General features: G+C 40.1%; 1 protein-coding gene across 4 annotated transcripts in view; it reads right to left on the bottom strand.

Annotated features, from left to right (window-relative positions):
* tshz1 (teashirt zinc finger homeobox 1) overlaps positions 1 to 13,126 on the bottom strand; it is a 38,820-nt gene that overhangs the window by 11,153 nt on the left and 14,541 nt on the right. For 2 of the 4 annotated variants that reach the window (XM_058753209.1, XM_058753208.1), the window contains one exon: positions 10,892 to 10,952. The exons of the other annotated variants lie outside the window; for them this stretch is intronic. In XM_058753209.1, coding sequence (XP_058609192.1) covers positions 10,892 to 10,952 — 61 coding nt within the window. The remainder of the gene's footprint in view (positions 1 to 10,891; positions 10,953 to 13,126) is intronic. 4 annotated transcript variants of the gene reach the window in all.

Below are 13,126 nucleotides of genomic sequence, written 5' to 3'. Positions count from 1 at the left end.
TACATGCCACTCAACTTTGATGCCTTTGGACAGGGCTGATCAAACCATGTCTTTTGACCTACGCAGCATGCTGAAGGCAGACAGGGAGAGAGATGGAGAGTGAAAGAGAAAAGGAGGAGGGGAAGAGGGGCAGGACACTGAAGGCTGTAAATAAAATGACATTATTATTTCCTCTGTCCTATCATGTAGAAAAGCCAATTATGGTAATGCTCTGCATGTCAGTGAGAATGCAGCAATCTCTCTCTCTCTCTCTCTCTCTCTCCCCTTTTTCCAGGGCAGTTAAAACAAGGCTTCGGTAGCATGATGCTGTCTGCCCCGGTCCACTTATGGCCTGCTGCAATCTGGAAGGGCTGTCTGTGAAACTGGCGATGGCAACTGCGCCGATTCTAGAAATGAATGCATAATGTATGTTTTATAACATACCAGAAAAAAAATAAATAAAAAATCTAAGTTTACCAAAGTAAATTGAGACAGACAATATGTTGTGTAGGTGTAGTGATCTGTGGTGGTTTCTTGGACAAGTTACTGTAAAAAGAGTCCAAAATGAACATTTTGTTAATGATTTTTAATAAACTTAATGATTTTTATTTACGAGTTAATGATTTTTAGTAAATTATATATATATAAAAATAATTAAAAATTTATATTTATCAGAATAGTATTTAGTTTTCTTTTTCTCTTGCATATTAGTTACAAACTGTGTAGGTCATTACATAACTTACATCCTCACATATGTTTCTAATATATTCACATTTGGTAGCATAATGCAGAAATTATTGCATATTAGTGACAAACTATGCAGGTCATTATGTAACTTGCATCCTAATATATTAATTTATTACATATGCAACGCTGAGTTTAAAAAACAAACAAACAACAAAAAAAAAAAACACCTCCTTTAGGCATCTTAAACTTGTAAAAGTAAGTTATTTACTGAGGTAAAGGTCACGACTGATGTTTTCTTTGGTTAGATGGTTTGAGTTGAATCGTTCACGTCTGACTATCATTCCTGCGATTTGATTTAAGCCATGTATTATGTTGCAGTTCCATGCAAGTAACTTTGCTTTAATTCATCTCCAATGCCAATTCTTACTCCCATTTGTCGCTTGGCAAGTGTTCATTTTGGACCCTGCCTGTAAACCTTTTTCGCGCTTACTTTCTTTATTCCGTTTATTCTGAAGTGTGAATAATGATCGTCGTTTCTATTCTGCGAACACACGTTGATTGATGGCTGCTGTTCAAAGTAATAAGGACACTGCGGAGATGGACAGATTTCTGAGGGGGGTTTGGCTTGTAGATCTGACCCCCACCCTGTCTCTCTCTCTAGCCCAATGTGAACCTACGAGAGGAGAAAAGCCTTCACATTTTTCACCATCTTCCACACAATCGTCCTCTTTGAGGACTTCCTTTGTGCTCTGTCTCCAGGCTTTTTTCGTCCCTTTTCTCTACGAGACACATCTAACTTTATTACAGACTAAACAAAAGAAGGCTTTGAAGTGCAGACGGGCGTTTTACACGGACCCTGCCCACCTCTCCGTATCCGCTGACAGTGATTTGTGCTCCTGCGGACACTCTGGAGTAGGCTCTCTGAATTAATATCTGCTTTGCCTCTTTAAGCATCTCTTGTAAAAGGCTGGCCCAGCCCCCTCCCGCCATCCTCCGTGTGGAATAGGCCACCATATGGCGGAATAGCTTCAGGCCCCTCAAGAACTGGTGTGGCATTCCATTCTGCGCTCCAAATTCATCTTTTCGCTTTAGATACTTGCGGACGAGTATGGATGGAGGTATATAACTAGGGCAACAGACCGAGCCATTAAAAATACAAAGAATTACATCAAACGGAGAGGAGGACGCGAGAATAAACAGCCTGATAATTGTGCAATTATAACTTATCAGATTAAGAATCAGATTACATTTGATTCCCTGATGATTACATTTAAAATGTCAACATTTTAGAATATTTGGGTAAGAAATACAATACCAATATTTTTGTGTTTTTATATTTTTATTATAATAAAGTTTATCATTTTTTGTTAATTACATAGTTTAGTTTTAATATTTTAATACATTTTTATATTTTTAATTTTAAAGTTTTAGTAACTGTTTTTGTCATTTTTAATAGCCTTTAAAAAACAAAAAAAACAAAACCGTTGTTATATTTTGTTTCAGTTAACTTTAAATTTTAATGTTTTAATTTTTGTTTCAGTTTTAGTTAACTATAATAACCCCGTCAAAGGTGTTCCTAAGTCCATAAGCCATTAAAAATGCTAAAATATCAAATTTGACTAATGGTTTCTGTATCACTACCAATAAAAAAAAAAAAAAAAATCAGTTTTGTTAAGTAGATGAACAAACTAAAATACTACTGTGTAAATGCTTTCACATCACCTTGCACTGACACACTACAATATCACTCACTCACTAGCTAACACACAGGCGCGCACACACACGCTCCAATGTCAAGTCCATACTTATGCAAAGTGCGGCCTACTTTGTCATTTAATTTTTAAAAACCCTAAGGTCGTATAACACACTTTCCCTGTCATTTGCAAGTACATTAACTCGGTGGCCATGCGACAGCCAAATTATGCTAATGGGCTGCTAAAATGGGTCATATAGACAGTGCGTTTTACATTAGCTTCAAACAATAGGGAGGGAAGAGCAAAGCAGAGGTGACAGCAGCACCGGGGGAGTGAGACGGGGTCTGTCTCCTTTAGCCGCCGTTACGTACTCATTCAGAGCAGCCTGTGAATGGAGGTCTCACGGCCGCACAAACCACAACAAGGCGCTCACGTCCTGTCATCCCCCAAGACTGCTGAACGCCGATATCAAAATGCTTGCTGAATAATGAAAGGGCTCAATTAACGGATTATTAACAGCAATTTACTTTACTTAGGTAATCCACCCTGCAAGAGTACGGTGAGGTCAGACATATTTTAAGAAGAGGAGGTGCATAGCGTAGCTAACGTTTGCTTGGCTCCTTAAATATAGCACGAATAGCTGTGCTGCTTGTAGAGAAAATGAAGAGGAACCAAAAATGAATTTGCAGTTTACATTCATTTAATACTAGACCCTAAATCGAGATAAAACGAAATTACAACAGCCTAGAAAAGTGGATAGCATAAAATAGTGGACGTTACTAAACAACTAAGTACATTATTGGATAAAATCATTAATAAAACAAAATAAACTAAAACACATCTCCTTCAAATGTTTGCAAACTACAAAAAAATGGAATTAAAAAAAATCCAGCTTTTATTACTTAATGTGTCAAAATAAAGGGTGATTCCTCAGTTAGGAAGAACCATTGCCTACTTTTTTTCTTTGGGGGGGGAGAAGAGACTTTAATTGTCGTTTCTTGTCTCTCTGTATTTTTGCCATTTACCAAAAAACTAAACAACAACATAACAAAAAAAATCAATTTTTTATTCTACTGTCCTGCTCCACAAATTAACTTAAAAATATTAAGTTATTTATAAAAGTGCACATTATTTTCCTGACTGAAACACTAATACTATAAGTGGAAGCTAGAACACTGACAAAATTTAAAATAAAATGTTTAAATAAAAGCTAAAATAAATTAAATTCTAAAAATAACAATAATGATAATAATAATGATTCTCAAAAATAAATAAAAAGCTATAAAACACACACACACACACAAAAAGAAAGCTACCGTAACGCATCCTTTAAGACTTGAATCATTGATTTCTCTTTAAATTCATCCTAGGGGACAGAAAAGTTCCCCTAAATGAAGAATCACCCCAAGACGTTTCCAGTCTGAGTGAAGCAGCTGTGCTGCATGTTGTTATTGCACGAGCTCCACACAGTGAATTACGGAGAGCCAAGTAAACAAGGAGAGGCTAAACGAGTGCATGTTAGCTAATTAAACAGCACTCATGATTGCTGAGTAATTGAAGGTGCCTCAATCTTCACCTGAATACTTCCACAAATAATTACCTTCTTGTAATTAGCGCTGTTGATAGAGTGTTTGCGTGCGACACGCATCTGATACACACGTGTTTCGGTCGGAATTCAAAGATGATATCAAATCAAATATTTGAATAGCTCGGAAAATTAATGAAATTGAGGTAAATTTATGTTTGTAAACAGACATTTCATTTTATTGTTAGTACATCCCATTCGCACACATAATTAAAATGTGTTTTCGATAAGCAGGACTTGTAGTTCACTTGAACCGAGGTGAAAAGCTACGCTAGCAGTCAGACGAGAGAAGGAATATAACAGGCCTGATTTCCAGGGGTTCTGCTTGATCCTGGTATCTGAGGGGGGAGAAGAAGAAACGCCCCCATGTGCATTGCAATCAATAATGACTTCAATAAGTGATTTTCCAACCATCCATGCAGCTGTCTCTAATAATCTCTTCAGCTGTAAAATAAACACAAATATTTCATATTGTTTGTTTATCCTCAATCTCCTGCTGCTTGTTCCTGCATTGCAGTGCTTTTTTCAGTTTCTATATACTTCTTGCTTTCTGTGCGTCTTTTTTTTCTCTCTATCCAGGTTTGGTCATAGCGGTTGGCGGGCCGTCATGCGCAGTCAATAAATCACCTTTCGCCGTTGTCATAGAGGAACAGCCCAGCCGTGAGACAATGGCCATTATATCCTAAGCACTGCAGTCTCGTCCCCATCTGGCCCTTTACGGGGGAAACAGTTATTTCGGTTGAAAAATCGCTTGCGTTCGGTCGCACAGGTTCAAAAGCTTCCCTAATCCTGAGCTAAACCGGGAGGTTTGGAGTCCAAACACACCGCCCGTATATAGTGTCTCCCCTACGCCGTGCCCTCACCGAGAAACAGATAACACGCCATCCACCCTGGTGCTCAGAGACACAACAATGTCAGAACAGACAGAGAACCCCCATGCGGAGGGAGCTATGAAGGAAACTGAGAGCGGGAGAAAGAGAGAGCGAGAAAACGAGGATGAAGGAAGGAATTGTGTTTTTTTTTTTTTTGTCTCTTTAAATCCCCCAGCACAGTCTCTCCACTAGGCCATCACCTGAGCCGAGTACCTGACAGAAAACTCGCCAGCCCAAACACACACACACACACACAGCAGCTGCTCCCATTGCCTAGCAACTACCAGTTGATAGATGATCCTAAATATGGATAATTACCATAAATCAGGCTGCTCTGAAAGAGAAAAGATGAAAAACAGTAGAGCCTGCAGTACAAATGCAGTGCGACCCTCATCAACACACTCCTGTCTTCCACAGCTCTTGACTCATACTCTTCCTCCCTCATTCCTGTCAGACCGCCGAGAGCTTCGGCTCTAAAAGACAACTTTACCTCTCGAAGGCCTCAGACGTCAACACCAAACACTGTTGAGAAAACATGAGCATGTTAAAACCAAACTTTACATCAGAGCCAAGGCTGAGTGGTTTGCGACACATTGAGCCCTGGTTCTCACATCAGTAATTTGAGTTTGAATCTTACTGGTGACATTTCCTAATCCTGCTACTTTATTTATGAAAGTAGCAAAGGAGAAACTGAATTTAGCAGGAATGCGATACACGTGTTTGTGGTTGTTGTCCTATTTATCACGAGCTAAAGACTTCCTGTCAAATCTGTGACTGAAATGCAGCTGTTTGGTGAGAGGTGGGTTGTTTGTAATCTAATCTGGAGTGAATCAGAGGAAAAACAGCCATGAAGCAAGGCTCGTTCAGCACCTGTGAGCGCAGCGAGGAGAGCGTCCTGCAATCGCTCAGCATGATAAGTTCCCAAGTCTGAGGGGTAAAATATGACTGCAGCAAAGTACAAACAGAGTTTGATAGCAGATCATAGATTAAGGTCTAAACCATAACAAAAGTGATTGCGATGAGAGCACTTTGTCGAAAAAGTTTCTTGAAAGAGGACACTTCTGATGAATGGCCGTAATCAACATGCGACTACAGAAAATAATTCACGTAAAAATAAAAAAATAAAATAAATTCTACAGGAGGAATCTGGGAAGAGGGACAAAGAAAACAGCAAAGGGGAGGAGGGAAAAGAAGATGGTCAGCCGAAAAGGAAAGAAAGAGCAACTACTAGTATTAATAAAAACAAAGAGAATGGCAAGACGTCACAGAAAGGGACAAGAAAAAGCGAGAAGGACAAAAAGCACCTCCTCTCTCGGGCCGTGACCTCACCAGTTCAGTCTAGCTGAGTCTGGTTGCACAATTACCCATCAATCAAATGTGCCAGTGCCGTCATTCCACCCCTCAGCTAACACACATACATTCCCAGAGCCTGACCCTTCCCTGACCGGGAAACCCTGCACATGCGAGAGACAAATATGGGCAGCAGCCGTTTGGCGGAGATCCCTGGACACACACGTATATACATACAGCGAAACCACTGAAAACCTGTAGGATACAGACAAATATGGGCAGTCAGAGCCCCTTCACACATATACACTCTGGAACTTTGCCTTTCAACATCCTGTAATTCTAGAGGAGCACAGAATTAAAAACATTATTCCTGATTTCCTGTTTTATATGATCTGTGATGGAGGCCCCTGAGGGTCAGATCACTGTAAACTTTAGCAGCTCTCTGAAGACCAGACTGTTACTACTGGATATCAGGTTGCGCTCCAAAGAGCATCTCCACACTGGGGAAAAAAGGGGCCGTTGTCGTAAATAATCCTCCATACCGTCCCATAAAACGTGCTGCTCTGCTCTTCTCTCTACTGTCTACCCTTTGCCTGCCTAAACGACTAAAAGAAATAAGTGTCTGATGTCATCCGTATTCTCTTGCTTGTTCGATTCACGCCTGCTCTGAGAAGGTCTTGTTGGTGTTGCATTTGCCCTTGGTCTGCTCAGGGGCAACTACTGGCTCCTGAGTCAATGACGTCAGTGAGGTAAGCAGGGAAAAAAAAACCAAAAAAAAAAACCGATGGACCAGCCACGGTATTTGTTGTGGAAAAAAAAAAAAAAAAAAAAATCAATAGAAAATTGTTCATGGCAATAGAAGCGCAACTGGTAGAGAGCATAGCACAAGCATAGCGCTATCTTTTAGTCTAGCAATGCCAGTTAATGGGTTTTATTACTAGGGACTAAACATATAGATTAAAATGCATATCATGAATGCACTTTAAATCACTTTGGATAAACATTTGGCAAATGTATAATAATAATAATAATAGTGTATTAAGTAACAATGAAAAAATACTGAATTATACTAATTTTGTAAAATTAAAAATGTTAAAACTTCTAATGACAACAACAACAAAAAAAATTAAATAAAAAGACATAAGACAATACGTGGAAAAGTACCATTAAAAAAAAAAAAACAATAATAGAAAGAAAATACAGTAAAACATACTACTTTAGTAAAACAGACAATAATAATGTATTAAAAATCTGTAGAGATGACAGAAATGGTGGAACAGAATCAGAAAATAACATGACAAATTAAGAAGAAGAGAAGCACACTATAATATACTAACTTGGTAAAATAGAAAATGTTTAAAAAAAAAAAAGTTGTAACAGAAAACAATTATGGAATAGGATAAAAAAAAAAAAAGAGAATCAAGATCTGAACCCGTGTCGCCCACATGAGCACCATGGCTGAATGTGTCAGATCACATGTGGCATCTGCTGCAACTGCTCTATATTGCTCAGGTTTCACAATAAGGAAGTTGTGTGTCTTATAGAACATCCCACCTTCCTAAAGAGAGATGAAAGATGACTAGATAAAAGCAGAAAGGAAAACGTGTTGCTGTATCTAACAATAAGCCTCACCTCAGCTTGGACACATTGAGAGACTGAAGCTGAGGGACGGAAAATGATAAATTTGTTGGTTGGTGTCCTGAACACTCTTCTCTGACCCTGGGCCCAGCCACACAAAGAGCTGGAGACTCTTTCTTTTTTTCCAGAAGCTTCTGTGACGGGCGTGAAAGTGGGCTGAGAGAGGAGTGGAGTGTATGGAGGGTCCTGAGAGGAGCACTAAATCACACAGAGGCCCACATCACACACAATCAATAACAACACATCAGAGACAGAGAGAGCGAGCAAGCAGGGGAGAGGGAGAGGGAGAGGGGGAGGGAGAGGGAGAGAGAGAGAGAGAGAGAGAGAGAGAGAGAGAGAGAGAGAAAAAAAGTGCAAAAAGCTCATCCCTCAACACAACATGATATTCCCAGGCAGAAGCGAAAGCATAGCAAAACTCGCTAAACCTTCCAGAAACAAACGACCTCTCCTTCCGCTCACACGCATGCACACTCTCTCACACACACACACGCACACAATTAAACTTTCACAGCCTTCCAATTGCCCTCTAACAATACGCCGTCCCCCCCATCTCCTCTCTCTTGTTCTTTCCCTGCACCTAAATAATATTCACCATGATAAATGATGCCATAACTCCGATATCCACAATCAATCTGGCCTTTAAAGACACATCCATCTTGTGTAATGTTGATGGGGGACTCAGTCAAACGGAGAGACGTGACTGCTTTGCTGACCTGAGAATGGTGGGGGGGGACCAACGGCCCCACTGACTGATGCCTGTCAGCTCACATCTGGCTGCAAAAATAAATTAGGCTTATGAAGACAAATGAAAAGGCCTGCCCCGCCACCGCGAGGGAGGGAGGGAGAGAGGGAGGGGAACGTAACAAGAAGTGGAGGGGAGAGAGAGAGAAAAGAGAATTCGTGAAAGGAGGAGCGGCAACCTGCTGAGTGAGTGAGAGAGAGAGAGAGAGAGAGAGAGAGAGAGAGGCGAGAGAGCGAGAGAGAGAATTCCTCCTAAAGGGAAGATGACGTTGTACGGCACCACGTACCAATACAGATTTTTATTCATTTAATCTTGTTCTTTCCATCTTTTATTCATAATTTTCATATCCTGAGGACAAGAGCTCACAAAACGACCTGCGAATGAAGTATCTGAACGAACTAATTAGTTCTAACTAATTCGTACTTGGAATGAAGATCCGTACTCGGGACGGATGGGGAGAAGAAGGGGGAATGGCATCGGCCACATTCATTTTCGCACTATGGCTTAATGTATAATGTAAAAGATTTGCACTCTGAGCAAGAGATTCACATTCAATGCAGAAGATTCATACTCTGAGCAGAAGACTGGTGATCGGAGTATGAACCTTTTGCTCTGAGGAAAAGACAGTTTGTTCAGAGCAGAAGATTAACACTACGAGCGAACCAGATTCAACACTGAATCACTCAAATAAGCCACATGGCTCAGATTTGTACTTTAAGCCAAAGATTCACACTGAGCAAAAGACTGGCCATTTGCATATGAATCTTTTGCTCCGACCACAAATCATTTGTGAACTTAGAGTGAGCCAAATTTAACTTCACCTACATAAGCGCGATTTGCCAAATTACTTTTTTATTTGCCAACTTAGTTGTTTTATTGATGTTTACATTTAACGAGGATGTTATGTGTCTAATTCAGAACAAAGATTGGTACTTGGCACAAAGATTCGTGCTCAGAGCAAAGATTTATATGAAGACTCACACCAACGATTAATGCTTTGAGCTCAAATAGTTCTCTCCAAGGAGAAGATTCATACCCAGAGCAAGCCAGATTTGCACTCTTAGCAAAAGATTCACGCTTGAAGCCGGCAACTGGTACTCTGAGTATGAATCTTTTGATCAGAGTACAGGTCGTTTGCTAGATTCAACAGTGAGCTAGATTCAACTTTGCATCACCTACATAAGCAGCATGGCTCAATTTCCCAATCGCCATGACTCCAGCACTTTGTTGTTAAGAAGTTGTGTGTCCAATTCAGATACAAGATTGGTACTTGGCTCAAAGATTCATGCTCGGAGCACAGATCTGTATGAAAAGCCATACTTCATAAACTTAAACTCACAAACAGGATCTTCACTTTGCCGTTCTCTCTGGGTGGGGAATGCGAAAATTCCCATGACAGTCTCTGCGTCATTAAATGTTTACAGCGCGAGGATCATTACACACCACATATTCAGAGCTCGTTTAAGGGGTCGAAGGTCGGCCGTGCAGCGCTGGAACCCAGAGCTGAAAGCCTGTGGAATTCATCTATTCCCGCCCCTCAGAGTGAGAGACAGAAAGCACATTTTGAGTGATGGGTGAATGTGCCCTATAGAGTAGTACACAGCGGTGTGAACTATATTTGACCCCTCTCCTTCCCGCTCTCTCTCTCAGCTGGTGCAAGTAGACTTAAGAATGAAGTTTGCTCGAAATGATGAATGGATTCCAGCAGAGCAACGCTCGCGCAATATAGGATATCTGAGATCTTCAGCTTCATTACGCCGGGTTTAATCACTTCAAATACACACGATTCTGTAATTAACGCAGGAATTATGCGGATGAAGGGTTGCTACTGCAAAACAGCTTTTGAGAAGAATAATACACAGCAAAAACTTTGCGGCAGAGCGAGAGAGAGAAAGGGGAAAAGAACAGCAAGTTGGTGTGTAGATGACAGAAATATTACAGACCCATTTTTTGGCAACAGGCGAGCGCCGAAAAGGTGGGAGGGAATTGTGTGTGAGAGAGAGTGAAAGAACGAGAGAGATGGATTATATGTGTGTGTGTGTGTGTGTGTGTGTGTGTGTGTGTTGTGGATAAGGGGGAATGAACTCTCCCAGGCTTTGTCATATGAGTTTTCCCAAGCTCTGGCCCCTTTGATAAATGACACATGTCATTCTGTCAGAGTGTGACAGTCCAGCTGGGAGGGCCTCTGATGTATGGCCGCACTGCAAAAGGAAATCAGGCTTTTCTGGCATGGACGCAGACCATGCCCTTTATATAAGGTCCCTGCTTTCCTACACGGCTGTTTTTTCTTCTCCCATTCTTTTCTCCTCATTTTTTTGAACGCAAAAGGAGACTCTTTTATGAGCAGGGACATGGAGCTGAATTTGCAGATTGATTTAAGGTTTGCGGTGGGGGAATAACAAACCCAGGTCAGATGGATTATGGGTAAAAGGCTTTAATTCCACAGCTCTGGGGTTTCTCTTTACCTGAGAGGAAACAAACAGACACAGTATCACTACTGAGAAATTACCAAACTGTACTTGGAGAATGATATGCTATGATAAAAACATCAAATGCAAATGTGTCTATTTGAGTCTTCGCTGACAAAAACCAAACATCAGAGGAAGTACTAGAGAAATACTCAAATCAGCCTCATTGTCTTTACAGCTGTGACCTAAATTTAGTGTGAGAAAAGAGGATACTGTGGAAAGGAAGAGAGAGAGGGGGAGTGCGGGAGGGAGGGATAGAGGTTTCATTTTGCATTTTGTTAGTTGACAGTTTGCAGGAAAAGCTCAAGGATGGACGTAGGCGAGCCGCACAAAGATTGTTCGCGCAAACTAACATTTTTCCAAACCAAAACTGAATTTGACGACAATTTTCACATTTTCAGAACTGAGGAAATTGGGATTTAAAATGGTTTTAACCATTGTAACCTTTATTATACTCATACTGGTAGCTTAACACAATCAAATTAGTCAAAATATCCACAAGGGGCGGGGCTTATATAGAACGCTAAATTACATGTTTAGACTTTAGATGTCTTCATCTGCAATCCTGAACTTTATACAGCCATTGGGTTACAATCAACAGACACCTTAAAAGATGAAGGAAAAACATCTGACATATTTTAGTGACAGGAACAGACAGAAACTTTTCAGCTCTTACACCACAATAACAGCGTAAAGGCAATAAATCTGCCACCGGGCTCAAAAAACACCTCGCGCGCACACACGCCGTGAGACTGACACCAGACAAACAGGCGGTGAGACAAAAAACAGAGCAGCGGCGATGAAGCTGTGGAGAAATCAGCACCTGGACAACAGTTTAGGGAACAACATATACTCAGATACATGCCGTCAAACGGACCCTTGAGGGCGTGGTAGCATTTTCCTGACCACCTGGGGGTTGTGAACTGTGGATGACCCCGCGTTTGATTTGTGAAGGGTTAAAAGAAGGAGGGAATGGGAGAATGGTGTGGCTAAATGAGAGGAGAGTATCATTAACCAATGAGTGATGGGTTTTAGACAGTGCTTGCCCCTCCTCCCTCCATCCTCCCTGCACTGTCTGTCCCACAACAGTGTCCTAACATTCGGCTTGAGAGCTGCTATTCACTTAACCATCAAAACGCCGCCATTTTGAATGCAAATGGCTGGAAACATCACACTCAACCTGCAAAGTGGCAGGTTAAATTATTGTACCAAATTACTGTACCAACTCCTTTAAGGTACAGTAATTTAAGCAGGCGTATCAAGGAAAGCTTGAATTTTGCTAGTTTGCATAATGGATACTATATAGATATACTCCAACTACCCTTCAGGTTCATGCAACATCAATTCCAGAAACTAAGAAAAAAATGGGTCATTCAGAAATCATCATGGACTTGTCAACCATTCACATATGACTGCTGACATAGCAATAACAATTTAGCATCTTGGCTCGTCATAACTAAAAGTGAAAAATTTGCAAAGAGGTTAGACAATCACAACAGGTCAGTTACATACACTACCATTCAAAAGATTGGGATCAGTAAGATTTTTGTTGTTGTTTTAAATAAGTAATTTTATTCAGCAAGGATGCATCTGATTGGTTAGATTACTTGTTCTCTAAGATTTAAACAGATGTGTGTTTCACAACTGTTTTCAACATGGATAATAATAAGAAATGTCTCTTGAGCAGCAAATCAGCACATTAGCATGATTCTGAAAGATCATGCGACACTGAAGACTGGAGTAATGACTGAAAATTCAGCGTTCCCATTGCAGGAATAAATGGCATTTCAAAATATTACAATAGAAAACAATGACTTAAATTGTAATCATATTTCACAATGCAACTTAAATTATCCATAAATTATTTGATTATTCATCAAACAAATGTAGACTTTGTGAGCATAAGAGACTTCTTTAAAAACATTTTAAAAATCTTAACGACCAGAAACTTTTGAACAGTAGTATAAAACTTAAATGTACAGAAGCAAAAACAGGAAATCCAAATAATTAGCAGTATGAATAATTCTTCAGTGCGTGTAATTCAAAAGAAAATGCGGTTATAATAGTTAATCAAAAATCAATAACTAAAAGGATTTTCTCAGCTGACATTACCTTGTTTATGTATATATATTTGTTTATGTTGCCTTTATTTCTCTGGATCTGAGAAAAGG

This window comes from Onychostoma macrolepis, chromosome 19 (assembly GCF_012432095.1).
Source record: "Onychostoma macrolepis isolate SWU-2019 chromosome 19, ASM1243209v1, whole genome shotgun sequence".
Taxonomy (NCBI): domain Eukaryota; kingdom Metazoa; phylum Chordata; class Actinopteri; order Cypriniformes; family Cyprinidae; genus Onychostoma; species Onychostoma macrolepis.
Note: the sequence above shows the minus strand (reverse complement) of the source record. Positions and strands in the feature narration are given on the sequence as shown.